Raw genomic sequence first — 15,984 nt, forward strand, 5'->3', positions numbered from 1 at the left:
TACACTAACTTGTTTAGATTCCCGCTGAAGAACATCCTTTGTTGACTGCACTTGTGTTTTCTTTCTGCTGATTACAGGGCAATACCCCACCTGTTCCTCTCCTAAAGGAATCAAGAGCTCACTCGGTTCTCTAGCCTCTAACACTCCCCTCTGACCATCAGCAGAAATCCTCCCCTTCCTCCAAAGGGCTACTGGGCACCCGTCCCTACTTTAGACCCCAGGCCCCCTCTGGTCTGGACTTGACACCAATTCCTCCCCTAATTCCACCTTACCTCAGTGAAATCTGCCCCACCCTGCCTGGTCCATGTGCCAAGAACTAACAGCATGAGCAAGTAGGTTATCTCAGCCATGCTAGCTGGGAAAGAAATGCAATTCCAGCCAGAGGGGAGGCTGTTGCAACAGTACTTGTTCTTTCTAACTCATCTCCTAGCAGCTGACATTCCTGTTTCCTGAACAGCACAGTACCCAAAACCCTGCATGGGGAATTAGCCCATTGCCAGGCAAGATCAACCTACAGATTAGTTCATTTCCTATGGTTAAATCAGTGCTTCCAATTACTGTACCAGAATAAAAATGCATTTGATTTGCTAGTTATTATGATCACACATCTGCACCAGCTGCAGACAGGAGTTTGTTAGCATTCCTCTTAAAATTTTGCAGAGATGGGATTTTACTGAAATCAGACAACTACAATTGATTCTCACAACAAAGCCAATCTGTATAGTAACACTTCCATATTCACAATGCATACAGAGTCTGTGACTTAATACTAACCCCAAATAATAAGATGCTGGCTAATGCATTTTGGCATCGCCAAAAATATGTCTGGAAACATTGGCCTGTATCTATGTGAGTTTGTGGGCATAGTGAATTAGCAGAGGCCCATGTGTTCTAAATCAGTGTTTGGCTTATGGAATGCTTAAATTTATCAAACGAGTGCAGAGGCAAACACTGCAGGAGAGCCATGAGCTCTTCCATCTATTCTGTCATATGGTACCAATTATCTCCCAATTCAGCATAAAACTAACCACCACCAGATTTAGGTCCAGAGCTCTACCAACTAGTTTTCTTTTTCCCTCTGTAAGGAATTTCTGTCACAAATCCTATATGATTTTTTTTCAGTTTATATTTTCTACTGTAGAGCTACCAAGAATCAGAAATGACTTACAACTAGCACAGCATATGGAGATTGTTATAATATTTTCACATTTTTATTGAATGGCATTATATTTCCAATCTGATTTTGATGTTAATTCAATAACAAGCTTACCTTTGACTGATACACTAGAAATCCCTAAGCTCTGTCCCTGGGAAAAAAAGGTTTAATCCCAAACCAGAGATGTGCAGACTCCAAAACATCCTCCACAGAGACAGGCACTCTCATATGTTTTCTTTCTTATGGGTCACCTGCCACACAAATTACCTGAAATGATTTTGTATGGGGTACTAATGGTAGTGTTACTGAATGTAATTATCAGAAACAGCAGTAGTGCTAGACAGGAAACATTATCCTGCTCTCATCAATATTAAACAGACAGCTGCAATTGTCTGGATATAGCAAGGAGCAACTAGGCACAGCAGAGAAAGCATGAAAATAAAAAAAGAAAAAGGTGTCTTGGAATGTGAAGCATTTGGTAACAGCCAGTTTCAAAGACAGAGTATGCACGAGAGCAGTATTTCCCAAATGTGAATGGTGCAATGTGAATGAGTGTTCCATGAAAAAATTTCATTGGTAACGATATTTTTTCTTCTAAAATATTAAATAAGAAAGTATGTGTGTATCAGAAATACTAAGGTACTTAAATAATGTTTTGATTGCAGGTATATTAATATTTATAACACATTTAGAATAGTATAGTTGCTTTACTACACTATTTTACTATTTACTTTTACTACTTACTATTATTCCTATTTTTACAGATGGGTAAACTGACACACAGAAGGGTAGCATGATTAAGTGACTTTTCCAAGGACACATAGTAGTATCAGTGAATAGTCTGAGAACAGTACCCAGCAATCAGTGTTGAGCCTTCTGTTCTTAATCATTCGATTTACAGACAAAGTAAGGGGGCTGGAAATTCTAGCTCACATAAACCTAAACTTAATAAAGTAACTGGGGTGTATTCAGGAAATTATACCTCATGGAGTCTGGCCTTTGAGGAAAGCAAGAACCTTGAACACTGATAAGATATGACATCACAAAGTATCTGAAGAAGCATGAGCTGCTGTAAACTATTTTGCTTTCTTTAATAAAGGGTAAAATCATGACAAATACAGTGACAATTTCCAAGGAAAAACTGAGGGGGTTAAAGATGGGTGAAGTGATGGATATATATAGAGGAATGCCTAAAAGGCATATCAGGTATGGAAAATAAGTAAATATGGGTAAACTGGTTCAACTTAAACAACAACTGGAACAAATATTCAACCCCCAAATAGAAGCAAACCCAAGTTAGTTAATTTTGTGGGTTTTAGATGACTTTCTTTGGTCCTCTTTTGGCACTACACCAAAATGTTGGGCTTATCTCCAAATATCAGAGAAGTAGCCAAGTTAGTCTGTATCTTCAAAAACAACAAGCAGTTCTGTGGCACCTTATAGACTAACATGTCTACATACATAGATATATCTACATACATAGATGTTAGTCTATAAGGTGCCACAGGACTGCTTGTTGTTTTTACCTCCAAATAGTCACACATGCCCACACATCCATTTTGTTCTGTTTTGACCTGGAGCACTTGCAAACATACCCTAAACTTGATCATGGTCTCAGGCCCTCTTCACAATTAAGCCAGCCCTCCAGCTTCTTCTCCCATCAAAGCTCCCCTGAAACAATTGCTCTTCAGGCGGATGTAGTTCAGGTACATTGGTTTCATAGACAATAGTACACAGTGTCACTCAGGTGGCCAGCATTATGTCCAACCATCTATGACTGCTCTAACCTGATAGCATAGGCCAAGGACGAACAAACTTTTTATGTTGCCCCCACTTTTCAGCCCTGCAACTAGCCCCCCCACCTTAACCTGTGGGAGGACCACACAAAAGGATGGGGGCGGATCTCAGGAATGGGGTGCGCTGCTCGGAAAGAGGGTAGTGGGGGTCATCGGGTGGATGTGAAATGGCACCAGTACTGTGAGAGAGTGTGTCGCAAGAGGCAGCGGGAGACCGATCAGATGTGCCAGCAGATCTATAATGCAGAGACGGCCAGGAAGATTGCATTTCTAATGAGAAAAAATCAACATGACCCATGGCTAGGCTATCAGAGCCAAAGAATTAGAATAGCTTGGAAAACCATGACTTCTGCTTGGTAAAAAAAAACAAAAACAAAAGCCATACTACTATCATATCTGATCACCTCATTGCCAGTCTCAGCCAACCACTGTGCCCCCATTACAAAACATCATGCCCCGCACTTTGTGTACCCCTGACATAGGCAATATGTTATATGGGCTGCTGGGGCCCCAGCCCCATGAATATTCACATCTCCATGCACAGCATCAGCAATGTTCAGAGACCCAGGTGTCTCAGAGTCCAAAGCTGCTTCATGAAGAGCTACAAAGGACCTGCAAAGGATCAGTACCTGAGGCAGCTGGCTCACATTAGGTGATCCTTGACCTCTCTACCTGTGCTGCAGGATGGAGGAGGATGTGACATGATTAGCAGCCTGTCTCTCCAGCCTCCCCCTACCCTAGGACAGCAAGAGGATTCTGCAAAACATATGTTGTAAAACTCAAATATTACTATGCCAAAACTATAACATACACATTAAGTGTGTGAAAAATAGTAAAGAAAGTAGTGCAAAGCACAACCAGTGTAACAAAGCAGCAAAATATATTGTTTGCATGTATTTATGGTAGGTCAATATATGTATTTACTCATGTGAGGATACAAAGAGAATGAATGAATCCATCATTCATTATTCACATTCTTGCTAGGAAGAGTAATACAACATTAGAAACATGGGCCTGATTCCTTTCATACTAGTTTTAGACTTGTTTAACTCCACAAACTTCAATGAAGTTATTCCCATTTGATACTGGCTTCAATAGAATCAGACCCACTGTCAAACTCACTAGGAGAAAAGTGGGTCAGAGGGATACTGATTGGCATTTTCAAGATGCTGAATGTATGGGGAAGGAAGCCTTTTCTATAAACTCTTTAAACTGCTATGAACTAGGATATAAATTCTAGATTTGGATCTGTATACATAACTCTCACTGAAGTCAATGTTATCCCATGCCTATATAATGTTGACAGACCTGGGTTGACAGCACCAGGGATAGAACCTACAAGCAGAGGGTCTAAAGCCCTGCACTCTGCCACATGAGCTAAAGACCAGCTGGCTCTCAGCCAACGCTGTAGAGCAGAGACTTCACTCACCCTGGTATGAGGTCTCAGTGCCTCTGGATACTACACCTATATCAAGAAAATAATTTAGCCTTGTACACATATCCGTATTCTTCAAGGAAGTACTGTACAGAATATATTTTGCCCCAAAAAGCTGGCACACATTTTATGTTGTGGTCAACAAAAACATAGTTCAAAATCTATACAACTGCAATACCCTAAGGCCACATGCTTCCACCCTCACAAACATCAAATTACACCTTACTCCAGAAACAGCCACTCTGAAATCAATGGGACAGCTCACAGTATATGGTATTACTTGCAGATTTTAAGATGAGAAGGGACCATTACATCATGTAATCTGACCTGTCTACCATAGGCCATAGAATTTCATCCAGTTACTCTATGTTGAACGCAATAACTTATGTTTGGCTAAAGCATATCTTCCCAAAGACATCATTCCAAGGGAATCCAGCCCATAAGATATTGTGTGCTATTTATAATTAATGTTGTTTTTGTTAATGTGTGTGTATAATATACATTTAAAGTTTTATTTAAAAAGCTTAGGAAAGGACATGCCCCAAACCAAGTGTTATATTTTGGGACCTTGTCATACTCTCCATTATTTGTAAATTGTACTGTTTTGTTGCAACATCCTCCTATTCGCCCTGTTTCTTTCCTATTTTACATATGCAACCCCACCTACCCACTCATACAAATTCAACAAATTCCTATTGAACTGAAATAAAATGAACCAAGACATATTTTTAAAACTCTGAATAATGCTTTATAGAGAGTAAAATGTATCAGTTTGAATGATCTCATGTTATGACATGCACAAATATTATAGGTCAAATAACTGCCAGATTTTGGACTAAGCAGTTTATGGAATATCTGAAATATTAACAAGCTGTCCCCTGTGTAGTCAGCATCAGTGAATTTCCATGCAAGTATTTGGAATGAGTCACAGAAGTCTTCTATCTTACACATATGCCCTTACTCAAGAAGTTTCTTCAAGAATTTTTGTTAGTGATTTACCAGGAAATTACAATAGCCTGAATGAATTGTGAAATAATGACTTGGTTAATTTATCACTATAACAGATTTCTGATCAGTAGGGCACTAAGAGGAAACTATTTAAAAATATTCACTGTATTAGAAGACACAGACTCACATTTGGTTCTTTAAGCAAACTGACAAGCTACACAAATTCTCTTGGCTTTCAAACTCACACTGCCATTTACTGCAATAGTAAGACATACAAATAACTTTGATAACAAAAAGTGTTTTCAACAGTAAAGCTTGATTTTAGGGTACTTTTCTCAAATTTCTGCAAAAAATTAAAACCTTGGCAAAAAATGTATTTTGCAGGTCAATACTTCTTTTCTACTCCTTGGCCACTAAATTAATAAAGACAGCTACAAAGGCTCCTGATGCACAATACATACAATACATGCTTTGTCTCTGACTATGGAATAGTATTTTAACTGATCAGAAATGAAAGTTTTCTTCACAGATTTATTGACTGAACTGAGTCATTCAGCTATTTTCTACAATCATTTAACCTATGAACACCTTATTGCCATTGGTCTTCAAGGCTATGTCTACACAGCAGCCGTATTTCAAAACAGATATGCTGGAAGAATACGTTTGTGGAAGAAGGGTCTTCCGAAAGGGGAATTTCCTTTGGAAGGACCCCCATGTCCTTCCGAAGGAGGCCCATCTACATGGCAACTTTGCTTCTGGAATGGGATTTCCAGAAGTGAGATCTCGTGGTGATATGCTAATGAGGCATGAGATAGTTTAATCTGTGCCTTATTAGCATCTTCTGCTCCAGTCATTTTCACACCCTTTCCAGAAGGTAGGGGGGTGAGTGTAGATGCAGCTTCAGAGATGGGTGACATTTGTAAAGTCTAGCAAAAAACATGAAAACTCAAACATTTTTCAGGCCACTGAAACTATTCAGCAAGTTTGAACATAATTCAGTGAATAGGTGCTGCAAACAAACAAAACTGATTTTTGAAGTCTTGAAGATTTCCAAAATGAGCCCCATTGATGTTTTGTTTAGGTACAGGTGTTTCTACGTGCAATTTCAATTCCAATTGACAGTTGAAACATTTCATTAGCCTGAATAGGGGTTTATTTCCCCAGCAAGAAAAAATAAAGAAAAATCATCAGTTTGGGTATAAAACACTGCAAACTATTTGTTAGGGTTCGCCTGATGTTTGCCTCCTCCCAGATTTGGCCAACAAATTGAAGAAAATAAATGGTTTACTCAGTTATATTCAAAATCTGGACTTTAAAAACACAAAATGAAAAGGAGTCATGCACTGAGATCAATCCTTCAAGGCAGTGGGCACCTTCACAGGGTTTCACAGGTTCGGGCCTTATTTCCTTATCAGCTATCAAGTGCTTGAAAACAATTATCTGTAGACCTGGTTGACATGAGTAATTGGATATAAGACCTCACTTCTTCTAAGACAGTATTAGGGAGATAAATGGGTGACCAGGCTAAAACACATTGTCTGTATTAACTAAGATAGGTAAATAGCTTTGGAAGCTGAGACACAGAATGTCTGAACTGCTAAGATAAGGGGAGGTGGGCACATTTACAAGAAAAAGTTAATAATTGACTAGGAAAGTCCAGGAACCAATGATAAGCTTAAGAGTAAGAGAAAGTATGTGGACGAAGACAATCACAAAATATATGATGCAATGTGTAGCACATGCAATGAGTTGTGTAAATGTTTATAAAGGAAGAGGATTGGTGTGTAACTTTGGTTCTGTGATATACCCTGCATTCACTCCCTGGATTTGAGTCATAAGAACATAAGACCATGCATACTGGGTCAGACTAAAGGTTCATGTAGCCCAGTATCCTGTCTTCCCATAGTGGCCAGTGCCGGGTGCTTCAGAGGGAACACATGGAACAAGTAAACATTAAGTGATCCATTCCCTGGTACCCATTCCCAGTTTCTGGCAAACAGTGGCTAGGGTCACCATTCTTGCCCATCCTAATAGCCATTGGTAAATGTATCTAGTTCTCTGGTTCTCTCGCTGTTGCTTTGCTGTACACCAAATAAAAGTACTCAAGTGATAAAATGTGGAGTTGAACCGAGAGCTCAGGAAGTTGAGCAGAAAGAGGTCTTGAGAGAATCCAAACACTATCCACTGACTCTGCAGGATGAAATTGAGAATCATTATAGAGTTCTGAGGCAATGGTAAATAGGAGCCCAATTCAAAGCCCACTGCAGTCAAAGGAGTCTTTCCACAGACTTCTAGTGGGCTTTGAATCAGAATGTATCAGTACAAGACACGTTTATTTGAGAATCTGAATCCGATTCTTTTCTGGCCTGCTATGGTAGAAGTCTATTATCGCCACTGCTTTACCCTGATGTAAGAGGAGAATCAAACCCTGACCCTGATCTCAATCCAGCATCACAGGCATTCACTTCAAAGGGAATTTTAGGTGTGTAAGGACTGCCATCATGGGCCCTCTGGAGAATGCACAATATTGCTGAAGGAAAAAACTCATGAAGGAGGTTTCAAAATACTGTCGTTTACAACAACATCATTGTGTAAAAACTTGTTTCATCCACCATAAGAGCTCTGCTTAGAGAATCTTACCTGACAGATGGCATGAGCAATGATGGGTTTTATTTTAAACTGTTCCTTTAAGATTCCCATAATCTGAAATGTGGAGAGCTCTTACCTTCAATAATACACTGATCTGGGCTAGGAATTTTCTTCCCAATCTCCATGACATATGCTTTCACTTTACTAAGATTTTCCTTTAAGTGCAAGTACAGCTTATCCTGATATTCCACAGGATTTTTTACTGTCTCTGTACTTCCTTTGTGGCAGTTTTCTTTAACAGATTCTGGCAAATTTTCTGATTCTGTACATTTGATACTTGGGTGTGAAACTGAAGAATTTTCCAGCTGTGATTCTTCAATATCTGGACCAAGAGGCATTTTGTCATTTTCTTGGCTAACATAAATTTCTGTGAAAGAGATGCCAGCTGCTATATCTCCATTATCCATATCTTGTCCATTGTCTGAATTCATCCCCTTTGTACGGATTGCATGTAAAGCCAGACTTTTGGACCTGCAATGCAAAAAGAGAAAAAGACAAATTGATTTGTGATAGAGGTGAGATAGGCTGCAACATGCTGAAGAAACAGATGAGATTTCTGGTCAAATTCTACTCCCAGTTACATCTGTGCAGCTGCTTTGGTGCAATTCAGAGAAGAATTTGAGCCTAAATGTCTCATTGGTGGGCAAATAAAAATAGCTTTTAATAACATGTACTTCAAGAACTGATACTCAGAACCCAAATCAAATCAGAAACATAGTATGCAAAAGGAGTTAGACAATGTTATATTGTTTGGAGTCACTGAGTTTAGGAAGAAACTGTTTGAACATAGAGAGCTGCAGTTGCAAGTGTTCCATTTACTCCATCCCACAGTGCAAGCTAGAACCAATCACAACCGGCTGGGCTGGCCCCCTAATGCTCTAATCGATTACCATGACAACAAGGATCTCTATCCCCACAACAAGCCAATACACAAGATCTATCATTATGACAATCCAATACACAATTCATTCCTCCCCACTTAATAAGAATGTCCCCTTAACAGAACAAGTATTGAACTAGGGAATGAGGCTAGGCTGCTTCAGTTTCCAGCTAACGTGGGGGGTTATTTTGCCCCTTAAGCAATGGTTAGCCTTAAACAAAGATCCAATGTCTATGTGAAGTATGGTGGACGCCTAAGTGTTCTTACATGCTAAAGTATTATGGGGTTGGGCCTGACTGTGGGCCTGGAACTCAAAGAGTGAACAGATGAGGCTGTTGAGTCAGCCTGGTCAGGGATGGGGTTTGTGTTTGCCACAGGCAGTGATGAGGAGAAGAATCAGGAACAGCTGACTCTTGACTGTGTATATCACTGGTGGTGGTGAGGTCAGGCAACTCAATTGGAGATATGCCCCGGGGGCAGGCATAACCTGGCGACAGCTGACCTGCATGCCACTGCCGGATGAGATACTCTGCAGTCTGGAGTGTGTAGGAAAAAGGTTCTGTTTGAGTGATGATGGTGGCAGAGACTCATTTAACTCCAGAAGCATAGTTCCGAGCTAAAACCAGCTCTCCTGAACTAAAGATTCAGTCTTTTGCCCTGGATGCATGCCTGTTGACATGACCTTGTTGTTGTTGTTGCACAATTTGTCAGGTTGAGAAGGTTTCAGAAGATCAAAGAAAGTGCAGACCTGACGTCCCATCATTAGAAAGGCCAGGGACATTTTGGTTATAGTCTGAGGTGTGTTTCTATAAGATAGTAACAAAGTATCCAGATGTTTTTGAATGAATGGTGGGCCCCTGGCCAATTTCAAAGCTTGTTTCTTTGTCTGCACAAACCTTTCAGCTAATCAATTGGTGGATAGATGATTTGGTGCTGAGTGATGTGATGAATCCCATTTGCTTTCATAAAATTTCCAAATTCCTGAGAGATGAACTGCAAACAGTTGTTGCTCACGTGTTGTTCTGGCAGACAAAGCAACTAAAGAATCTGCACAGTTTTTGGAAAGTACTTTGAGCAGTAGTAGACAACGTTATAGAGACTTCTGGCCATTTAGAATGGGCATGTACTGCCACCAAAAACATGGTTCCTTCAAATGGGCCAGCAAAATCAATGTGAATACGCTGCCACGGTTTTTCAGGCCAGTCCATGGGTTAGAGGTGCCAACTGGGGTGCATTTATCACACCCTGAAATGTAGTTCTTGCCTTTTCTTCAATAGCACAGTCCAAGCCAAGCCACCAAAAATAACTTTGTGCACCATGCCACAGTGACCTGAATGTAGCTGTTCTAACATCTGTGAGCTCAATAGCAGGAGAATAATGACATGCATTCTCCACAAAAAGCACCTAGAATGGATCAATAACTCCATCCTCCTGGACATGAAGGGAACAAGGTCTGGTGAGACCTGAGAGTCCTGTAGGGATGTTCCATGCATCACTAGATCCATAACTTGGGAAAGTACTGGGGCAATGCAAGTTGCCCTCTTAACTTGAGTAGCAGTGATGGGTATATTCTCTACCTGTTCAAAGTGAAAGATTTTATTCTGGCTAATCTCTTTGGCTAAGGCTACACTATTGTTTCTATTTTGGGATACAGCTGTATCCCAAAATAGAAACCATGCAGCCAAACATCATGCTCGAAATAGCTGGGCTATTTAAGTGCAGTATTTTGTTCCCCGCAAGGGTTATTGGGAAGTTGGGAATAAGCAGTAGCTCTCAGCCTTTCTAGACAACTTTACCCCTTTCCAGAGGTGGATTTATCTTGTGTACTCCAAATTTCACCAAATTGAAAAACTACTTACTTAAAAATCAGACATGCCGTGGCACACTAGTACTGAAAAAATTGCTTACTTTGTTATTTTTACCATATAATTATAAAATAAAATGCTATTCCCCCCAGATTGAGAAACACTAATATAGTATACAGAGCCATATAAGTACATCATTGTCTGAATGAAATGTTGGCTTGTACTGACTTTGTAAGTGCTTCTCCTGTAGTCTGTTGTAAAAGTAGACTAATACGTTGATGTACCCCTAGGAATACCTTTCTATATCCTCAAAGGTATACATTCCCCTGGTGAAGAAGGGCTGTACTAGAGTGTACTATAAACAAGAATATTCTCTTTCTTTCTCTCTTGTCATGTTAGGGCAGGTTAAATACATAGTTTAGAAAGACTTTACCCAGGACTGGGACTCCCTGGCAAGACATCTGGTTAGAATTAGACTCATGATGGTCATGGGTATACTATAACTGAACTATTCCCTTAATGTTTGGATAAAGCTTTACTGCAAGACTGATATGCATGAAAACTACTCATGAATTTTCCAGAAGCATACCTGTTAAATCTCATATCCTTCCTTTCTTCTTTAGAAACCTGGCCTAAACTGTATCTACGCACTGAGCCAGGAGTATTGTTGTCAACATTTATTTTTTCTTCAAAAGCGTGTATTTTAATCTGAAGGTTTTCATCCTCTTCATTTTCATTCATAACAGATTTTAAATCATCCAACTGTACAGGAGATTCTGTTTCAGCATTGTTTTCTGTCCTGAAGAAGAAACAATTAGAGGTTTAACAGTGTCATGCTTTGCCCAAGATGACACAGTATATTCTTACTATGAACCACGTACTGTATCTCGTAAAATAATTGTGTTACCAGTCACGAATTTCCTAGAATTTGATTAATCATTTTCAGAAACAGCTTGCAGTTCAATATGTAAGTCAGAATAATTAGAAATATTAAATATCTCTGAAAACACTGGATTAGAAATAGCATGTGATATATAGATTGAACCTCTCTAATCCAGTGCTCTCTCTCATCTGGCAAGATCCATAATCACATGATTTTAGTTAGCCAGATGACCACTGACAAGGGCATGGCCCATAAAGTTTCCCATGGTCCCATAAAGTTTGTTTACAGCCACCAATGCCATTTCTCAGCTTGTGTCTACACAGGGGCCCATGGCCAAAAGGGCAAAATCAAAAGCCAGGAATTGAAATCCCAGCGTTTGAAAGCGTACAACCACATGGCAAAGGCGGATCGCAGGTCCAACCCCCTCCTTCGACAATCCATCCCATTCTTTCGAAAAGGAGCACCCGCATGTATATGAGCACTCTTTTGAAAGAAGGGAGGCGGAGACGCTGTGGATGGGGTCACATCGCTGCCGAGCCCTTCTGGGGCTCACAGCCAGCCGCTTCCTTAAAGGCCCCCTACCAATTCCCCCACCCTGCATGAGCAGAGGTCTGCTGAGCTGCCAGCAGTGACACAGACCCCAGTGCAGCAGGACCGTGACTGACGACACCCTGCTTCTGGCACTGGAAGCAGACATCATGGACACTGTTGCCCACCTCATCTGCACGGTCACTGCAGCTGCCCCCCTCCTCCTCAGGAGACAGAATGCCCCTCCCCCCAGGATGTGGAACACCCCAGCTTGCACCCCACCACCACCTGGCACTCTAGCACCCATGGAGCCACCCCAGCGGTGCAGTCTGATGGGAGCGACTGGTGCTGAGGCAATGGGATGATGCCAACTGGCTGCGAAACTTCTGCATAACCCAGGACACCTTCCATAAGCTATGCCACTGGCTGGCACCTGCACTGAGGCACCAGAACACCACCATGCAGCCCACACTCCCCCTTGAGAAGTGGGTTGTGATAGCGATATGGAAACTGACCACCCTGGACTCCCACCACTCAGTGGGGCACCAGTTCAGGGTGGGCAAGGCCACCATTGGAGCAGTCCTCATGGAGATAAGCTGGGCCTAGGGCATACCCCCAACACTGGGAGTGGGGAGGGGGGTCCCTGGGCATGGGGACACCCTGGGGCTGCTGGCTGGGAGGGGACACAGGTATCCGTGGAGGCTGCTGGCTGGGAGAAGACATGCAGACTTCTGGGGTATGCTGTCCAGGAAGGGAATGGGAGGGACACTAGCTGGGAACATCCCACTGCACCCTCACGAGAGCACATGGCCTCCCTCCCATGCAGGTTGTCCGCACCATAAATGTTATGCTCCTGCACCAGGTCATCCATGTTGGGGACCTGGACATGGTTGTCAGGGGTTTTTCCTTGCTGGGGTTCCCAAATTAGCTTTGGTGCCCTGGATGGGAAGCACTTCCCCATCTACACCCCGCCACACAGCGCTGGCCGTATATCAACCAGAAGGGTGACCACTCCGTAGTCCTCCAGGCCATTGTGGATCACAAAGGCAAGTTCATGGACAGCTATGTCAGCTGGGCAGGGCAAACCCATGATGCCAGGGTCTTCCACAATTCCAGCCTGTGCCAGCGTATGGAGGCTGGCACCTTCACCCCACAGCAGGAGCTGGCGGTTGGGGACACCACCATTCCACTGTGCATGGTCGCGGATGCAGCATGCCTTCTACTCCCATAGTTGATGCAGCCCTATACCAGCCACCTTGACCACAGCTGGGAGGCCTTCAACACTCACCCCAATCAGGTCTGGCACATGGTCGAACGGGCCTTTGGGCACCTCAAGGAGTGGTGGCAGTGTCTCCTCACCTGTCTCGAGGTTGGGGTGTGCAATGTCCCACAGGTGGTGAGAACCTGGTGTGACCTCCACAACATCGTGGAGGGCAAGGAGAATGCATACATCCAGAGGTGGGCAGCTGAGGTCGCCACAGGGTTCAAGCAGCTGGCCAATGTCGCCAGGTGCCAGGCAAACTGCAATGGGGTCTGGATCTGGGAGGACCTCTGGGTGAGCCTAGCCCCTGGGCCACACTGAACCCCACTGACACCCACCCCCTCCATACATCTACCCCACACCACATGCACCACCACCACTACCATTGTACTCACGCATCCCCCCATGAGACTACCAGACACGGGCATTGGTGTGCAATAAACCTTTATAATTATGAACCACAACCCAGTGCTTGTGCAAACATGCAACTATTTACAATGAGAGGTGGGGGGGGCCAACCATGTATGCCGTTGGGCTGGGAGGAGCCTGAACTGGGAGGGCTGCGGGTAGGGGCCTGAACTGGGAGGGGCACTTAGGGATGGGGGTTGTGGGCCAAGAGCCCCATCAGCCCCAGGATCCCCATCCCCGCCAGGTGTGAGTTCCACAGTGGGGCTGGGATGGGGCAGGGAGCACTGGAAGGTGGCCAGCGGCGGGGCGGGGGAGGTGCACAGAGGACCAGGAGCTGGGCTACATTGCCCACCTGCTCCTTCAGGGTCCCATGGATGCCCCCCCGGGCAGGACGTCAGCTGGTCCCATGCCTCCCTCCGCCATGCCAGGTCAGCCTCCTCCAACTGGAGGTGCCACTCAGTCAGTTCAGCCTGATGGAGGCTGGCAGTGTTGTCCTCCCTGTGCTGCTGTGGTCTCTGGCTGTGGGCATGGTGCATCAGTGACACTGGACGTGCCTGGCGTTTGTCTGCTGTCTCCAGGGGGCTTTCAAGAACGACCAAGGCCGATGGCTGTGCGAGTCCTCGATTGCTGCACCTGGAAGTGGGGACAGATGGTGTGTCAGTCCCCAATCAGGACCCCAGGACCCCATGCCCCTGGTACTGCATCCCCCTAGCCCCCCAGGACCCCGTTTCTGCCATTTCCCTGGGGCCCCATCCCCTCTGGGGGCCCATCCCCCCAGAGCCTGGACATGGCAGGCGTGGCATCCATGCAGTGTAAGGTGCAGCCAGGGGTTCCCCCCCAAATGGGACTATCCTCAGGTGTGGGCTGGCCCGCGTACATCCCACTGTGCATCTGGGTGCCTGGAGCTGTCCACAGGTCCAGGTGTTGGCTGGTGCGGGCGGGCACCCAGGGCATGCTGTGGGCCATGGCTGGTGAGGGTGTCTGGCCCTGGGCCTCCAGGCCCATGCATGGCCCACTCATGGCTGTACCACCCTCACCCTGCCAGCCGGGGTCCCAGCCCTGCCATGCACTTACCAGGGGGGTCCCTTGATGACCTCTGGTGACGCCCAGCTCCCCGTGGCCCAGCTGGACGACTGCAAGGGGACGACAATGATGAGGTCACCCTCCTTGCTGGACCAATGCCAGGTGGTGTCCGCCCCCTGGCTCAGGCTGGCTGGCCCTGGCTCCTCAAGCCCCTCCCAATCAGGCTGCTCTGCAGAGGTGTCCAAGACCACAGGGGGTGGGGAGCTGTTTACTGCCAGTAGCACCCTCTGCTGGCAGCGAGATCTCATGCAGCTATGCTAATGAGCCACGAGAATATGCTAATGAGCAGCCATTTGTAATTATGAGACTGCTCACTAGCATGAAGCTGCTGGCAGGATGTCCCCATGTAGACCCATGTAGTCTTCTAAGAGCCCAGTAAGCAGTGGAAGTGTTGGTAGTGCTGCTAGGCAATATTGACCTCTGATTGTATGGCAAATTCTCTTGTTTGGCACCAGTCAGTCCTTCCTGATGGTGCTGAACTAGAGAGGTTCAACCTTGATCTGAAAAGGTAAAAAGGCTTTCTCTTGATACTGTCTCAACCACATTTCCATCAGCAGACATCTCTGGGAAATGTTTTTCAGTTGAATTCAGGCCAGCCTTACAAATTTATTAAACAACCTTTTATTACAGTATACTTATAAACCAACAGTGAAGCCTCTGAATGTTTGTGGTTTTACAAAACTGCACACGCATTTTCTCCTGAATAAACTGTACTCTGAGTAAGGAAAAACATCTTGCAAAACTCCACACTTGAGAAGAAACTAAGTTAGAAAGTTATGAGTCAGCGACTCTAATTCAGCATAAGAAACTTCAGAATACTTAAAATGGGCTTATTCAGAAATGCAGCTCAGATTTCTATTTAATAGAATGAAATGGTTAGAAATTTAGATCATCATTCAAATTTTCAAGCACAGAGTTTCAGGAACTCAAGTGCAATTTGGGTTTAAAGCACAAATTAAAACACCAATGAAAACATAGAAACTAATTCTGCTCTCAAATACAACTGTGAACCTCATGGATTTGATGTTACCAATGGAAATGATTGTCCCATTAGTGATGAATTCTGCCTTCAGTTGATTTCAGAGGCATTACACTGCTAGTGCAAAAAGCAGAATAATCTGCATCTGCCAAATTACCTGGTCTTGGAGGAAG

At 43.9% G+C, this 15,984-nt stretch overlaps 1 protein-coding gene across 7 annotated transcripts in view; it reads right to left on the minus strand.

The window, feature by feature from the left end:
* The window catches only part of VEPH1 (ventricular zone expressed PH domain containing 1), a 168,996-nt gene that overhangs the window by 77,305 nt on the left and 75,707 nt on the right, over window positions 1–15,984 (minus strand). For 6 of the 7 annotated variants that reach the window (XM_075004264.1, XM_075004259.1, XM_075004261.1 and 3 more), the window contains 2 exons: window positions 11,259–11,468; window positions 8,061–8,455 (listed from right to left, as the gene is read on the minus strand). In XM_075004264.1, the coding sequence (XP_074860365.1) occupies window positions 8,061–8,455; window positions 11,259–11,468 (605 nt within the window). Of the gene's footprint in view, window positions 1–8,060; window positions 8,456–11,258; window positions 11,469–14,148; window positions 14,383–14,823; window positions 14,883–15,984 lie in introns of those variants that run through there. The other variant, XM_075004265.1, reaches the window with a different exon arrangement.

The sequence above is a fragment of the Carettochelys insculpta genome, chromosome 10, assembly GCF_033958435.1.
Source record: "Carettochelys insculpta isolate YL-2023 chromosome 10, ASM3395843v1, whole genome shotgun sequence".
NCBI classification, from domain to species: domain Eukaryota; kingdom Metazoa; phylum Chordata; order Testudines; family Carettochelyidae; genus Carettochelys; species Carettochelys insculpta.